Source organism: Triturus cristatus, chromosome 2_2 (assembly GCF_964204655.1).
Source record: "Triturus cristatus chromosome 2_2, aTriCri1.1, whole genome shotgun sequence".
In the NCBI taxonomy this organism is placed as follows: Eukaryota; Metazoa; Chordata; class Amphibia; order Caudata; family Salamandridae; genus Triturus; species Triturus cristatus.
The window spans coordinates 782,816,157-782,832,973 of record NC_140582.1 but is presented as its reverse complement, the minus strand read 5'-3'; the positions used below and the strand labels follow the sequence as shown (position 1 = coordinate 782,832,973).

Here is a 16,817-nt window from a genome sequence, read left to right as displayed (position 1 = left end):
TCATGATGCATTTATAGATGTGTTTTCTCTCTCTCTCTGTCAGTACATTAATTGAGATACAGAGAATATTATGACAGCTGTATGATTATCTGGATTCTGTATTTTGTACTTTATGTCTCTATTCTGCGGTTTCTTTGAAGTTGCATCTTCTCATTAAACTGCCATTGTATTCTGCCTCCAATTCCATGTCTCATATGTCTGTTTTCTTCATTTTTGGAGCAAGCGTTCCTAGGCACCCCGGCTCAAATTAAGGTGCCCCTTTTGTCCCTGACTCACTCTCCTGCTCAGTTCTGTGGTGGCTCCCGGGGATCTGGGGACCGCCCCTAGCTTCCTTGACCCGTAATAGATCTTCCCTCCAACAGCCTCTCTTGCAAGTCCTGTATTGTTGGTTTGTTGCCCCTGCCTCCCTTTCCACTGCCCTCCATAGTCTGTTGTGCTTCCACGGCCCTTCCTGCCTGCTCAGTGTGGTTAAATTGTTGCCTTTGCACCCTCCTACCTGCCTTCAATTTTCAGAGTCCGTGCCCCTGGCCTCTGCCTCTCAACAGTATCCTAATGAACAACTAGATTGCTAACATTCTATATTTATTACAAAAGTGTGGAACGCCTGACATCATCTTGATGTAATCAAAACTGTAATACCTAGTGCATTTCCTTTAGAAATTACATATATGAGAGGGTCTTATTGGCATCAAAATTATGGTTAGTGCTCTAAAAGACTAAAATAAGGACATATTTTCTGAGTTTTCAAATAGCGACAAAGCACTTTTAAATTATTTGTTATCTTTATGTTTTTTTATCCAGTTGACCACTTGATTAAATGTTGCACTTAGGGGAGAGGATGTGGTGTTACTTCCAGAACTGCAGACTTTGCAACTGGGGAACCAGGTTGAAGTTTCTGCTTCAGCTCGACATTCTGTGATTCTGGTCAAATCACTTAGTTTCCCCATGTCTACAACCAAAATGAATTTGTTCTTGTGTGATGTAACCAATGCTCATGTAAAGCACTCCAATACCTGACAAGTCTGCACTATATAACACTGCAAAAACACAAAATAATAAGTGTTTTGCACACTTCTGTCATTGGGCTATATTTGGGCTACATCTGGGTGATTTTGGGCTACATTTGGGCTCTTTTGTCTCCGGTGGCCATCTTGGGAGATTTATTTGTTATGAAGTTTCCTAATTTCCTCATGTACTGCAGTCTCCTCAGTAGGAAATGCTTTCAGTTTTTTACTTTAATTCCATCATGAAGGTATTCAGATATGTCACACATTTGCCATAAATTCTGAATGTTAGCACTCTAGTTGCTCATTAGATCACTGTAGTAAAACTACTGCACCATGGAAGTCTGCTCCTGGTATTAAAAGTGCATGTTTCAGTCTGCATGTCAGAATTTTTTAATGAAATAGAAGAGGATTTGAGAAGTCACTCAAAATGTACCCTCATTTTCTTTCTTCAGCGTTAATCATAATTTCTATGGCAAAATGAACCTCCTCATTGTGTTCCTTTTTAAATTAAATGTTTTAAGTGTTACCAGTTTATTCCAATCAAGATGGCTTCAGGTGTGCCATACTTTTGTCATAATGAAGACAGTAAGCGCTCTAGTTGTTTTTAAGAACATTCTGGGACATTCTGTCATTGGGCTATACTTGGGCTACATCTGGGTGATATTTGGGCTACATTTGGGCTCTTTTGTCTCTGGTGGCCATCTTGGGAGACTTATTTGTTATGAAGTTTCCTAATTTCCTCATTTACTGCAGTCTCCTCAGTAGGAAATTCTTTCAGTTTTTTACTTTGATTCCATCAAGAAGGCATTCAGATGTGTCACACATTTGCCATAAATTCAGAATGTTAGCACTCTTTTTGCTCATTAGATCACTGTAGTAAAGCTACTGCTCACCAGGGAAAACTGCTGCTGGTATTGAAAGTGCATGTTTCAGTCTGCATGTCAGAATTTTTTAATGAAATAGAAGAGGATTTGAGAAGTCACTCAAAATGTGCCCTAATTTTTCTTTCTGCAGCACTAATCATACTTTTTATGGAAAAATGAACCCCCTCATTTTGTTCCTTTTTAAATTAAATGTTTTAAGAGTTACCACTTTAATCCAAGCAAGATGGCTTCAGATGTGCCATACGTTTATCATAAGTAGGACTGTTAGCGCTCTAGTAGTTCTTTGGAACACTCTGGGAAGCTGCAGTAGAACACAAAGGAATCAACTGACAGTCTCTGCCCTTGTTGGATGTACATGTTTTACTGAGAATGTCAGACTTCATTCTCACATGACTGAGAAAGATAATGTGAATTTACAGAAAATAAGCTCTCAGTTTAGCCTATAGATCACCTTCCAAACCTCTGTGGTAAAAGCATGAGAAAATATTTTTCTCTCAATCATGATATCCCAGCAGAAGGCTTTTTCACATGGTGAAATCACCTTAGAACATACCACAATTCCTAAAATGAGTATGGTACCATCAACAAATGATTTATAATGTAACTAAAGTCTTAAAACCTTCTATTAACTGCAATGCTTTTTAATGAGGTGCTATCATGTATATTGGTCCCAAGATGGCTGCCAACACTTCTTGGATGAAGTGCTGACAGCCAATCAGATCTCAGGATGAGATGTGTGGTTAGGCTCCGCCCACATATATATATGCTTTTAAATGCTATTTTCTCAGGAAATACTGAACAGATTTACACCAGACCTGCAAAAGGCACTTCCTTGACCTTATGGCTACCTCTCTGCCAAATTTCAAGTAATTCTGTTCAGCCGTTCGGGCTGTAGCTGTGTCTAAAGGTCCTATGGAAAAATGCATGGGGAAAACGCGTTTTGGGACCCCCCCTTTTTTCTCAGCCCCTGCTTGACGAATCCCCCCGAGACTTTCAGGGTAGGAGCGGAGCGTAGCGCCCCACCTATTTTGAAAATTTCGCAAGGATTCGTCGACCGGCGCCAAAGTTATTCCAAATAGAATGTTGCGGATTTCCTATGGAAACAGGGTCCTAACTATAACTACCTACTGGCGACCGCCAGTAGGTAATATATATATATATATATATGTTTCCCTCGTCTTCATTGCTTGAGTTTTGCTCGCAAAGAAGTGTCACTCATAGTCGTTGAAATGTCACTCACAACTACAATTGAATTATGAAAATGTCACACATAGCAATTTGAAACCTTGGGAGCTATGCTCATAATCGTTGAAATGTCAATCATAATTACACTGAAGTTATGAGAAAATGTCACACATCTGAAACCTTGGCAGCTATGCTGCCACTCTGCCACTCACTAAATATCCCCTCTGAAAACGTTTAGCTCTTACCTCACTCAGCCTCCAGCAGCACTCCACAGTGGTGGCAGCCAGAGCCAGGGTCTCTATGGCAGGGGTTGGTTCACGTCTGGGGACGGAGGACACAAAAGAACCTGGGAGGGCAATGCACAGCAAGACACACTCCGGACAGGGAGGGAACCTCATGGAAGAGGACGCGATGCAGGAAGAAAAAAGAACGTGCAATTACATGGTCAGGCTTGTGTCAGAGAGCAGCGGGAGGTAATGAAGGAGTAGAGGCAGGCAAATTGGTAGAGGGACTGTAGATGCACATACTTAGGGGGGCGACCAACAGGCGAGACAGGAAGAGAATGAGGAGGGCCAGTGTGAGGGAGAGAGGCCAGGGAGTGATAAAGAGAATGAGGAGGGTTTCCAGAAAACGGCATTAGCCGCTCGGGCAACCGGAGAGGGGTCTTCATTTTCCTAATGGGCTGGAAGTGCAGCCAATGGTGGGAAGCTGAGAGCCGCCTGTCCTGTGGGCTGAGCCTGTAACTTACCCCCAAGTCTACCCAGGACACAGGAAGGGAGCCACTGCCGAGAGAGACACGGGCTGGGAGGCAGTGCCAGGGCAGGGCTGCTCTGTGGAGTGCCATGCTGTCAGCTCCAGACATCCATTGTTTGAATGTAAATGGTCGAGGATCAACTAAGCCCCTGGGTCCAAGCTGTTACATTCTTCCTCAATGTGGAGTGGGATTTTAATGTGTGTAATGGGTCTTAATTTTGGAAGTACTGCTCAGATGCTGGAACCACAAGATTTGTCTGTTAACATTATTATACACCCAGTCATTGATCGCTTATGGAATGCTTTTTGAAGCCCCATGCCTCTTCTCTGTGGAGAGCCTTTCAGCTTCAAACCGTTTAGAGCTGTGCTCACCCATTCTTTGAACGTAAAGGGTTGAGGATCTTTAACACTGTGTGGCCATTCAACCCTAACCATACATATCACTATCCCCATCGCACATAAATGTTCATTGTAAAATACTAGCATGCATCGTAGCCAGCAGGATAAACCCACTGAGGCCCAGTCGGATGCCTCCATATGAGGCAGCTTAAAAACACCACAGAGCAATGCCACATAACAAACATGCACAAATATTTTTGCCACACATCAGGCCTGGCTCCAGGAATTTTTATTTGGGTGGGCCAAGGGTGCATTTGGGTGGGCCACTGCGGGCTCGATTTGTCGCATATATGTCTGGGCAGGCCTGCTTCAGAGCCCTACTTTATCTCTTCTTAGCCTTATAAGGACCAGTAAAACTCACTCTTTTCCAAATCTCTTTCTAAATATTATCACTCACAAAAAGTGCTTTTTCCATGTAATGTTCCTTTGATGGGAAGAGGATTTTTTTGAGGTGGGAGTATCAGGCAAGTGATACTACTCAGGCTCCATCTGTTTGAGCCTTCATGGAGATCCCTCTTCATTACTACCTCCAGCTGACCCCGGACTCGGCAACGCTCTCCCTTACAGGCTTGATTATCCACTACTCCTCTCTCCAGTGCACCTTTTCTCACAGCTGTCCTTGGGCCCCAGCCCCATATCAGGCACTATCGAGCTCCACTTTGCTTTTTCCCGGTAAAAACATTAGTAAAATCACCTTAAAACTTAAAACATTGAATATAGCAGTAAATATAATTAGCAGCACTTTAAAGCATGTTCCACAGTAGCCCTTATGACCCGACTGCTAATTAAATAAACAAAAACAGAAAGGCCATGACAGGGCCGGCTTTAGCGCTGATGCGAAAGTCTTTTTTGGCGCCACACTAATAACCTCTTTCTCTGTAAATACCTTTACTACCACCTTCCAACAGTGCCCCTCGTCCCTCCGTGGCCCCCCTAGTGACCTCCTCCTCAGATTCCCTCACTGCCTCACGCCACAAGTGCCCCTCATCTCCCCATAGCCCCTCCCCCTCATGACCTCCTCCTTGGACTCCCTCACTGCCACCATCCACCAGTGCCCCTTATCTCTCTGCAGCCTCTCCCCCTCATGACCTCCTCCTCAGACTCCCTCACTACCACCCTCCACCAGTGCTCCTCATCTCACCCTAGCTCCCCCTCCACACCATGACCTCTTCCTCGGATTCCCTCACTGTCACCCAGGGCACAAGTCCTAAAAAAAGAAGTATGGGGACGCTGACGTCACAACAGGAAGTAATGTCACGAAAGTGGCTTGCACCATCAGACTCATTGCCTCCCCTCGCTCACCCCTTAGATGCCATTGCATCAGAGAAGCCAGCGCGTGAGCAGCGTTCTGAATGAGCTCCAATCTCGCCCCAGAGAGGCCAAAGAGTAAATGTGTGGCTCCATTTGCTCCAGTAATCGAGCTCCCGTTAAAATAAGTGAGGGGACACCGTCCACCCGCCTGGTACCCCGACTCGAGCCCTGCAGTCACCCTCCACCAGTGCCCCTCATCGCTCCACAGCCCCTCCAACTACCTCCTCCTCAGATTCCCTCACTGCCACCCTCCACCAGTGCCTCTCATCGCTCCGTAGCCCCTCTCTCATATGCATTTGTTGTTTAGCGCTACTCATATCAGTGTAGTGTAGTGTGTCAGCACTTTACACCACAAACACATTATACAGAGACAATCAATCATACAAGTATGTAAATCAGTCTACAGGGAATGTCACATAAGCCAATGAGGATTACAAGGTGTAGGAATCACATGTCATCCATACTGGTGGGCAGTATATTTTGAGAGGATTTGGTCTGGGGAAACACAACCTTAGGATTTAAAAGAGTATTCCATGGGGATCAGCTTTACTGATAAAAATGTATCTCTGCTCAAACATACTCATTTTAGCAACATTAGAATGATGAAAGACTGAGGAAGCTCTAACTATATCACAAAACAAAAAAAACGATACCATTCATGTTTGTATGCAGCTCTTTGATGACAGTTCATTGGTCACTGTCCTATGTTAGGATTGTAACTTCTGAACTGCAAGTAACACAAGGATCTCTGTGACAAAGGCAGTAACCCACTGAGCTATCCACATAAAATACAGTTCATCTGCACTTAAAAACTACCAACAGACAAACGATTGCTCTCCAGCAGGATCATTAATCACTAGCGTTATCTGGGCATTCTGAATTGCGTTGTCATATTGTGTCCTGCATCGGCCATGAGAAGGATAAAAACTGTTTAAATGACGTGCACAGAAGTATGTGTCCTGCTGGGCCTGCACATATTTTTAAAAGAAAAAAAATAGTAACACATTCTCTTACCTACTAGTCGAACTCTGTGTCACAGCCTGATGCGATAAGCAGCTGCAGGGGTCAGGAAAGGGGAATAGGAATAAACAAACTTATTTTCTCCGACAATCCGACTCCGACCTGTGCAGCACAGAATTGGGTCCTCACGAGTGCGTAGTGGTGAAGCGCGTGACGCGTCACCACTACGTAACGTTCTCATCGCGAGGCCCTGGAGCAGGCTGGGTGACCAATACGAAGTCCTGGCTCTAGTCTTGCCGAACCGGAACCGACCGACGTCATGATGGCAAGGCAGCACTGCAGCAGGCGCTGACGCACTGGCGCACCACAAACAAGTAGGTCTGCTGGGCAGCGTCAGGTGCGTGCAGTGCGCAGCGCGCTCACCGCGCTGCTTGAAGACAAGTTTAACTTTTAACTGGGCCGCCGGCCGCGCGCGCTGTTGCGGCCGCGGCTGACTTTATAATTTATTTAGGGACAGTCAAATCTGTCCCTAAATAAATTATAAAGGCCGCCGCAGCCGCAACGGGCCACCAGTGCTGAGCGGCCGCCCTAAAAACAGTGCCGCCTGGGGCGGTCCGCCCCCACCGCCCCCCCCTAGCTACGCGCCTGGCGCTCACCGCGCTGCTTGAAGACAAGTTTAACTTTTAACTGGGCCGCCGGCCGCGCGCGCTGTTGCGGCCGCGGCTGACTTTATAATTTATTTAGGGACAGTCAAATCTGTCCCTAAATAAATTATAAAGGCCGCCGCAGCCGCAACGGGCCACCAGTGCTGAGCGGCCGCCCTAAAAACAGTGCCGCCTGGGGCGGTCCGCCCCCACCGCCCCCCCCTAGCTACGCGCCTGTATTGGAGCGCTTTACATTAGCACCATTTACATTACACAAGGTTGCATTCAGGCTTTAAGTGGGCAGGGTCCTGCCGGTGCTCAACAGCAGTTCTACACAAGGTTACATTCAGGCTTTAAGTGGGCAGGGTCCTGCCGGTGCTCAACACCAGCAGTTCTAAAAAGCAGGCGCTGAGACGGGTACCTATCGGGCTCTCCATTTTTGCCCTCATCCTCAGATGTAACTTCGAAGAGACTGGCACCTCTTTTATAGTCTAATCATTTCAGAACTGAAGCATTTTTAGGTCTCGCCTGACCCAGCGCATGCGCTGGTCTGGCGAGACTTATTGAGAGGTGTTAGACCTGTCAGCCCTTTGGGTGGTCTCTCCTCATCATTATTTATTTTGTCCCACTTTTGCCTCAAACCCTGTTTGAATTTTTCCTTTTTGGGAACCACCAGACTTTAGTGTTGCTGCAGATTCAGGGAGCCATTTTACCTACCCCTGAAACTTCTGTCTGAGGGCCTGGAGCACAAAATGGTGGCCACCTGTGACATCACCAGCATCCACTGGAACCTACCAGCACCTTCCAGAACATTCCAGAACCCTGTGACCGTTGGAGGCGGTTTAGAATGTTGAGGAGTTAAGGGAGAGAGTTGGCAGTTGGAGCTGGCAGTTGGCACCTGACTGGTGAAGAGAGAGCAGCACAACAGTGAAGGAGGAAGGAGTGAAGCAGCAGGGGTGGAAACTTGTGCCTGGAGTGGGGTCCATAAACCCACCCTTGATACTAGTCCCTACTGATGGATCCCAGCCTGTAGCCCTGTGTGGGAAGAAGCCAGAAAAACTCATCCTAAGGACCTGGACAGCAGGAACAGGCCTTAGAAGCAGAAAGCAGCAAGATCCTGACCTGGAAACTGGTTTCCCTGGAGTCCGGCGTCGAGTAGCCTAAGACCTGGAGCCCGAGGTGGAGAAGCGGCGCTGACTGAAGAAGCAGACGTCGTACCCGGAGCCGCCTGAGGTCGTGAGAGGGCGCCGACGGAGGTCGTGAGGAATACCAAAGGTCGAGGAGGAAGTTAACCGAGGTCGAGTGAGCGGCGTCATCGGAGGAGTGAAGTCCACCCTCCGGAGTCGTCGTAGACCGAGGTGAAGTGTACCGGAGGTCGGGAGTGAGGATCGCACTCCGGAGTCGCCCGGAACCTGAGAGGAGGAGCACCGGATCGCACCCCGGAGTCGCCGGAAGTCGACATCGAGGCCAGGCCGGCCGACGTCATCAAAGCCGAGAGCGCCATCGGACCGGAGCCGCCCGAAGTCGACATCGAGTAGAGACTGCCCGACGCCGTCGAATCGGAGGTCGAGATCGAACCGAGGCCGCCGACATCGGACCGGACCCGCCTACCGGCGTCGTCTAGAACTGACATTGTGCCGAGGCCGCCGAGACCGAACCGGAACCGCCTCACGGCATCGACACGACTCCAGCGGCGTCGGAGCATCAGAAAAAGGGCAGTAAGTGGAGTAGAGGGCGCCTAAGGCCCTGTGGAGACCTGAGAGACTGCTCTAAGGGGCTAGGGAGGTGCTGGAACCAACCTGACTGTGCCAGGGGTGAATTGGGACTAACCTAGAGAGGTTGTGTGGAGAGAGAAAGCCAGGGCACTGGTATTCCCCCCTTGATCTACCTCAGTTTAGGCCTCAGCCTTGTCCCAGCCAGGGAGTAGAACCCCTCAAGCCTTCCACAACCCTACAAGCTGTGCCTGGGCCAAATCAGCCCTTAGGAATTGAAAAGTGATCTGATTACATGAGTGTTGCTGTATACTCTTAATTATTTATTGGGGGGCCCTGTATTTATTGTGGTTAACCTATTTATTGCTTCACTATATTTATTGGTCCACAGGACTTGTTGGTGTACAATATTTATTGGTGACAGTATTTATTGCCTCAGAATATTTAATTGCCTGTATTACCTGCACTGTTATTTATGTCCTTTATATTTATGATCACCCCTATTTATTGAATCTCCAGACAGTATTTATTTGATCTGCACTATTTAAAATTTGTATATTGTGATTGACTTATTTATTTTCTCCAATCAGCAACTAAGAGAAAAAGCAGATAAAGAAAGTTATTTTCATAATTTTTACGGTGTAGAGTCGTTTTTGGAACGGATGCACGCATGGTTATTGTTTGGGTATGTTGTATGCTTAGCACGGAGCCTGATTCCTGACCACTCGAGCCAAGCTACCACAGTGTGTCCGGAAGACCACCACCACCCCTTCTAGTGTGGGAGTGGGTTTTCCAACAAGAGGGCTCCAAAAAGTGCTACCAGGCCAGCCTAGAGCTACAGTGAATGTGCGCGGGCGCGCGCGCTCGCCGCGTTTACCGCGATTGCCTTCACTTTCGCGGCCGCACGCCGCTTTGATGTTTGATCGCTATCACGATCACTTTCACTTTCGCGGCCGCAGGACCGCTTTGCATAGCCAATAGGTCACGCTTTTGGGACCTTATAAGTATTTAGTTATGCAACTGTTGCATAGCTAAACACATAAGGTCCCACAGGCGAGACCTATTGGCTATGCCAATGCTTGTTCACTATTGCAAGGCTACCTGTTCCCCATAGGCCAGAATTGGCAGTTTGATTATTACATCTTATAATCCTAACTGACTCAGGGAACTAGGTAGAAATTCGAGTTTAGTATGCCTGAACTCAGAATGATAAAATACATCTTTTAGTGAAGTTGGTTTTAACATTCTGTGTTTGAAAATACCACTTTTAGAAAGTAGGGATTTTCTTGTCTAACCATCCAAAGCCTGCCTCTGCTAGGTTGTGTATTCCTTGTCTGGAGTTTGAGTGACAGGGGCTGTTGGATTCCAGGAGACAGGGTGAGTCAGCACAGTGCTGACTAGAGAGATCTGCATGCAGATGGGAGGGCGGAGTTGCACCTGGGACCTGAATAGGGCTGTGCCTTCCCTCCACAATGCTGGCTCCACCTCCTGTGGTGCGTCTGATGTCCATGGCCTGCACTATGAAAGGAAAGAAGGAGTCTTGTCAACAAAATGCTCCAAGACTGACCAGAACTGGTTTGGACTAGGCAAAGGCCTCTCTGCCTTAAGAGAAAAAAAGGGGAAATGAGTATAAAAGGGGGGACCCAGACCCCAGAACTTTAGATCACTTTGGGAAACAAGAAGAACCTTTGCTGAGGAGAAGAACCAGAGAAACTGAGGAAGAGACTATCCCTGGCTGAGTGCTGTTTGGGGGATTGGCCTGCAGTGGTTGCCTGACTGCCAAAGAAAGGAGAAAGGAACTTTGTGTGTACTTTAATCAACTTGTGAAGGATCCCCAAGGGCTTGAGATAGAGCTTGCCTCCTGCTGAAGTCTCAAGGACAACAGACTTCACCCACCAGCTCCCCAAGAGTTCTTTTGAAGTGCCTGCTGTTGTGCGGGGCCTTCTGAGGAACTGCATGTCGCAAGGAGCTGGAAGCGTGACTCAAGATGAAGAAGCGTGCCGCTGCAGCCGTTGTCGTCGCATCACCGGAGAAGAGTGTCACAGTCGCAGCCGACGCATCACCGGAGAAGCATGCCGCCGCTACCGCTGTCACCATTGTATCACCCGAAGCGCCTCGCATCACCGGAGAAGAGTGTCGCCATCGCAGCAGACGCTGTCACATCACCGGAGAAAAGTGTTCCTGCTGCAGCCGCTGTCGCATCGCATCACCGAGGCGCCCGGCATCCCCGCAGAAGAGTGTCGCCGTCGCAGCAGACGTCGTCGCATCACCAGAGAAGCGTGTCGCAGGGCCTCTTGCGGCTCAGAAGATTAGTTGAGACGCCGCACAGCCGTAGGGCGTGCACGCATCGTTGTCGCATCATGAAGAAGACGCCATTTTGTTTCATTGCACAGGATCTTCATCGTATCACGGCGTTGAGGGCCGCATCGCCACGAAAGTGCAGTAAGAAACCGACGCATCACCTCCCCATGCAGAGAAGAACCGACGCATTACCGTTCTTGCGTGTACGGAACTGACGCATCACCTTCCCTGCAACACTTTCGTTGTATAGCGTTACGCATCCACAGGTACATTGAACTGAAAGTGTCGCATTTACCATCTTAAGAGAACCAAGCTATTTCTACCATTTTTAAAGTACAGTATTGTATTTGTGGTCTTGTGATAAGTCTATATAAAGAATACTTATTTTTATACTACAACTTGTGTAGTGTCCATCTGTAGTGTTGTCACTGGGTTACTGTATGGGTTCCCAAATGCTTTACACACTTGCCTTTGAGATAAGCCTGTCTGCTCGTGCCAAGCTACGAAGGGGATAAGCAGGGGTTATTTTAGGAGTGTACCCCCTTACCCTGACTAGACTCAAGGGTCCCTATTTGGTCAAAGGTACCTACCCCTGGCAACTAGAGACCCCCAAATCTAACAGTGCCCATCCTGCTTTTTGGAGGAGGTATGCGAATGTCTATGTGAGTACACCCTCACACCGGAGCACCCGCCTTGAAGGAGTCCATATCCATGAGTGACATCGGGACATCAATCAGGGCAATGCTGTCCTCAGAATTTGGGCATTGATTCTCTTTCCGGTCTTTGATTACTGTTTTTGCAGTGCATATGTGCCGCCCTCCTTGACCAGAAGAGTCATTTCACTCTGCTGGGGAATCTCCAATTGTCTTTGGCTGGTTAGTTCTACTGAACTAGGAACCATGGTCTGGTCTGTGGAAAAGATTTTTTAGAGCACTTGGTCGCTGAAGTATCATGGTACTAGTAAGCTCATATTTATATTGACTGTTCATGAAAGAGACTTAATTTAAAATATTTTAATGCTTTCTTGAAAGGAATAAAATATGAAGCTGCATGAAGAGCGAAGGGGAGGAAGTTCCAAGCTTTTGCTGCAGCGACTGAAATCTCTGTCACCAGATTTACATAAATGTGTTCTCGGGACAGTTAGAAGACAGCCCTGTGAGGATCGCACATTTTGTGCAGGAGATTAAAATGGAGAGTTTATGTACTAAGTGATCTGATATGTGTTCAAAGATGTCTCTGCACAATTGTCAAAGCTTTAAACAACGCACGAGCATTAACTAGCAGCCAATACAGTTGGACTAAATTAGGAGAGTAATTAGTTCTTGGGCGATTAAGATTAATCTGGTTGCTGCATTTTGAAACCGCTGTAATTGATTAATTACATTATCTAGTACAGCATAATAAATAGCATTACCATAGTCAGGCCTAACGTGAAGTAAGACAATGATATGGTAATAAGCTTGGTCAATTTAAAGAAATAAATATCGCAACATTTTCAGATGCCAGAAAAAGATTTTCGCCACATGATTTACTTGAATTTTCAGTGACAATTCATCATCCATACAAATAATGTTGCCATGCAAAAGTGTATTTGTCATCTACATTCTTTTTGGGATATTTGCTTAAGATGTGTTTGAATTCATTGATAGCCACTCCACATTTACTTTCCCCGATTTTTAATTAACAAAGACCACACTTGAAGACCAACCCTGGGAACATTAACAATAGGGCAATATGATTTAACATACAAAGTGGTGTCAAATTCAAATGATATTGCAATGTGCACATCAAAGAGTTATTCTTTTCAAAGAAATAAGATCATGCATTAGCAATCTAAGAAATGGGTTTGAAATAATCTGCTCTTGCTCAGTGCATAATTTTACTTGTTCCCTTACTCTAAATTAAATCAATTGTCCTTTTAGAGCATTCGACCTCCAGGAGCTGTAATGGGGAAAGCCACATTAACTTAGAGGATGAAACATACTTGCCTGGTGTCAAAAGGAAAGCTTCTGAATGCGGTAAGGATTTAATCTTTTTATGTGACATCTGAATGTGCTTAAGTGTGTATGGAAATGTTCTTTAAGGGCATTTAAGACTCTAAATAATGCCTTCAAAATGTATTAGAAAAAGCAACATCTGTGGCAAAGTAATAACATTTTAATTTAAGGGGAACTGCCCTGCTGTCCTGTATAGTTTTTAAGGTCCTAAATCCTTTCAAATCTACCTCTTTACTCAAGAATTACCAAGTTAATAATAGCCAAAAATACAACACTATGCAGTTTGATGTATGGTGTAAAATTATATCATATATACCATAATCAATCAAGCCAACATTACCTACCACCTCTATGCAAACGACATTCAGCTCTACCTGGAAGTCTCCTACCCAAAAGACATACGCCGTCTTAAAAATACTCTAAAAAAAAAAAAAACTGGCTATCACACAACCACTTTGAACTTAACCAAGACATGACGGAAATCCTTCTCCTCTCAAACGACGGACAAACCCACCAGGTCCAAGAATGGATTAAGCTTATGGACTCCCTAAACTTCGATCGAACCCTGGCCGGCTCCAGCGCACAGAACTGCTGAATTTGTACATTCTCAGTGGTGGCTAACAGATCTAACCAAGTTCTCCCCACTGCTGAAAGAGACCTTGCTCCACCTCCAGCTGGAAACGCCATTTGTGATCTGCTAGACATCTTCAGCTGAGTTCATCCTCTTTGGCATTCAGCGAGCCCGCCAAGTGTTAAACCACCAGGGAAATGCCCTGACATTCCAGACATATCTAGAGGTGCAGGGCCTCTTGATAGAGGGTCCTCGACCCCGCCCTGTTCATTGCAGTACCACATGGTAGTTGTGTTGTCCGTGAACAACCACACTAGCCTTCTCTTGATGAAGGGTAGAAAGTCTTTCAATGCCATCTGATTGCACAGAGCTCAAACAGGTTGATGTGGATTCCGGATTCCACTGGAGACTAGAGTCCTTTGAGCTCCACCTCTACCAGATGGTCTCCCCATTCCAAGAGTGACTCATGTGTCTCCACGGTCAGGTCTGGTTGGGGAAGGGAGAGGAGTCTGCCACTGACCCAATCGCGGTCCATCATTCACCACTGCAGAGCTTTTGCAGTGCCCTCTGAGATCTGGACCATGTTTGAGAGATTCCCCTGATGCTTCGCCCACTAGAATTTCAGATCCCATTGCAGAGCCCGCATATGCCAACAAGCATGCATCACTTGGAGGATGCAGGAGGCCATGAGCCATTTCATTCTCACTGAAAACAAGGATAGAGGCTGAAATATAGGTATCATAAACTGGATATCCTGGCCTACCATGAACCGCAGGTAACGGCTGTGGACACGATGGATGGTAATGTCCAATCGCTGCCATCCAGTCTCCCAGGTCCAGGGCAGACAGGGCTTGAGCAAGTGTGAGCATTTTGAATTTCTCCATTTTCAGGAAGAAATTACAGGTCTAGAATAGGATGAAGCCCTCCATCCTTTTTGGGCACCAGAAATTAGCAGGAATAACAACCATGACCTACTGCTGATGCTGGCACCCTCTCTATGGCTCCCTTGGCCAAGAAAGCTGCAATTTTCTGACAAAGTAAAGAGATGTGGTCCTCCGTCAGCATGTCACAAGCTGGGGGCATGGGTGGAGGGGCAGTCACAAAGGGGAGGGAGTAGTCCCTTTTATCAATCCAGAGAACCCAGTGGTCGGATGTTATCGACCTCTAGTGGTGCATGTGATGGTGTATCCAGCTACCTACTGGATTCCCATGATGGTCTGAGGGTAAAGGAGGTTGAATCTGCTGGGGGAGGTTTGTGGACTGACCCAATCTCTAGCTACTTGACCAGAGACCCCAACGGCATGCAGTGTTCACAGCCCATGGTGCCAGGCTGTTGGAAGAAAACATCTTTTTTCCCCCAGGGTATCCAGACTCTTGGATTCCCTGTCCAGTGGAGTGGTCGGGAATGTGCCAAGATTTACTCTGGAAGAGGAGGCTTGGACCACGAAGCTCTTCAGGGTGCTGGGTGAGGAATTTGGAGTCCTCCTGGGGCAGAGCGATGGTCGCTGGCAGTGTATTACTCACAGGAGCCCCTGTGCAGGGCTTGGACCAGACCCCACATAGACATCTGTGAGGGCTTCGTTAAAAGAGAGAAGAGTTCAGATGGGTTCACTCCCGGCAGCAGCACCTCTTCAAGACTTTCGTCTTGACCTCCACAAAGAGCAGGACCTCGGCCTCCCTCCTCACCACCTTAGCAAATGAGCCTCCCTCCTCCATAGTCAGAAGGAGACCAAGCTAGTACCTGGGGTGGTGTCTAGAGCACTGGCCCCCGCCTGATTCTCACACCAGATGTCCGCAGTGACATCCAGAGGCTGGTATTCATTAGGGTTCAGTGGCCCCACCCAATCATCCCCAAGTCCTAGCCCATAGGAATAGGGCACAGGCACCGGCCTCAAAGGAATGCCTCCAGCCAGTGTCGGACAACACCTATCAAGCTCCGTGTCGTAGTCAGGGATGAGTATAGGCATGCCGCTGTGGAAGTCGGCAATGGAGCTGGCACCAGCGTTGGTCTAGATTCGTCCATGGATCTAAGGGACCCGACTAGCGCCAGGAATGAGCCCGCCAGCGCAAAACCAATAGGGGCCCCTACTGAACTCACAGGCCCTGAGGGTGCACCAGTGGGGACGGGCTGCCCAAATATGAGGTACATGACCTTATAAAACTTACAAATTTGGGTGGGGGGTGATCTGGCTCCCGGAAACTCAAGGATGCGTGGAGACAGCCTTTGCGCATTCTCAACCATGGAGCCAAGCCTCAAATGCTGAGGTTCCTTTGTCTCGTTCGATGACTTTGACAGATGGGGTGAAGGCGAAGACCTCTTTGACTTCTTGTTGTTCTTATGCTTGTCGGACATGAATGCCCGGATGCCTTCAACTGCAACGACAAGCGTTTGGAATGGCTCCTTGACCAATCCCGGGACCTTCCTCTCGACCGGGATTGAGACTGCTGCAGCGTCGCGTTTCGAGCAGCAAGGAACTTGAGGGATCACTCCCTCAAGGTCTTGGGGTGCATGGCTGGATTATCAATGCCGGTCTTGGCATTGTGGTCGTGCTAGAGGGACCAAAGGCAGATGAGGTGCGAAGCCGTCACTGACATTTGCAGGTGACACGAGCCACTGGGCTTGAAACCATCCTTCCTCATGGACATTCCTGCCACACCAGGAGATGAAGTCTCAAAAATCTTCGATAAAAGGGCCTAAAAAAGGTCAGGTAAAAAGGTGACTGGGGGTAGCTCTTTTCCAGATCTGCGTTGACTGCCGTGGAAAGAAAATAAATTACGTCCACGTGCTGGGGTGGCTCCTATATAGGCACCACACACATCACTTCCAGCATGGATGACACCACGTCGAGCTGAACGACGCCACCTACCAGCGCGCAGGGGTACTATTCACCAAACATTTCCAGATCCAGTCTGACATCTGGGGATAATTCCAAGGTAAGGAATCTGCGATCAGAAGTCTCTATCAGATTAGATGAATGACTAGAAGCTGTTACTACCATCACAGACATGGAGTGCAGTAGCACTCTACGATGTATAATTGTATCTTCTTTACCTCTATGGCTAAGTCAACTCTCAGTAATTAAACCTGACTAC

At 47.3% G+C, this 16,817-nt stretch overlaps 1 protein-coding gene across 1 annotated transcript in view; it reads left to right on the top strand.

Moving 5' to 3' along the window:
• PAICS (phosphoribosylaminoimidazole carboxylase and phosphoribosylaminoimidazolesuccinocarboxamide synthase) overlaps window positions 1-16,817 on the top strand; it is a 417,483-nt gene that overhangs the window by 187,689 nt on the left and 212,977 nt on the right. Inside the window, exon 10 of the mRNA XM_085642046.1 lies at window positions 13,079-13,174. Within this exon, the coding sequence (XP_085498172.1) occupies window positions 13,079-13,174 (96 nt within the window). The remainder of the gene's footprint in view (window positions 1-13,078; window positions 13,175-16,817) is intronic.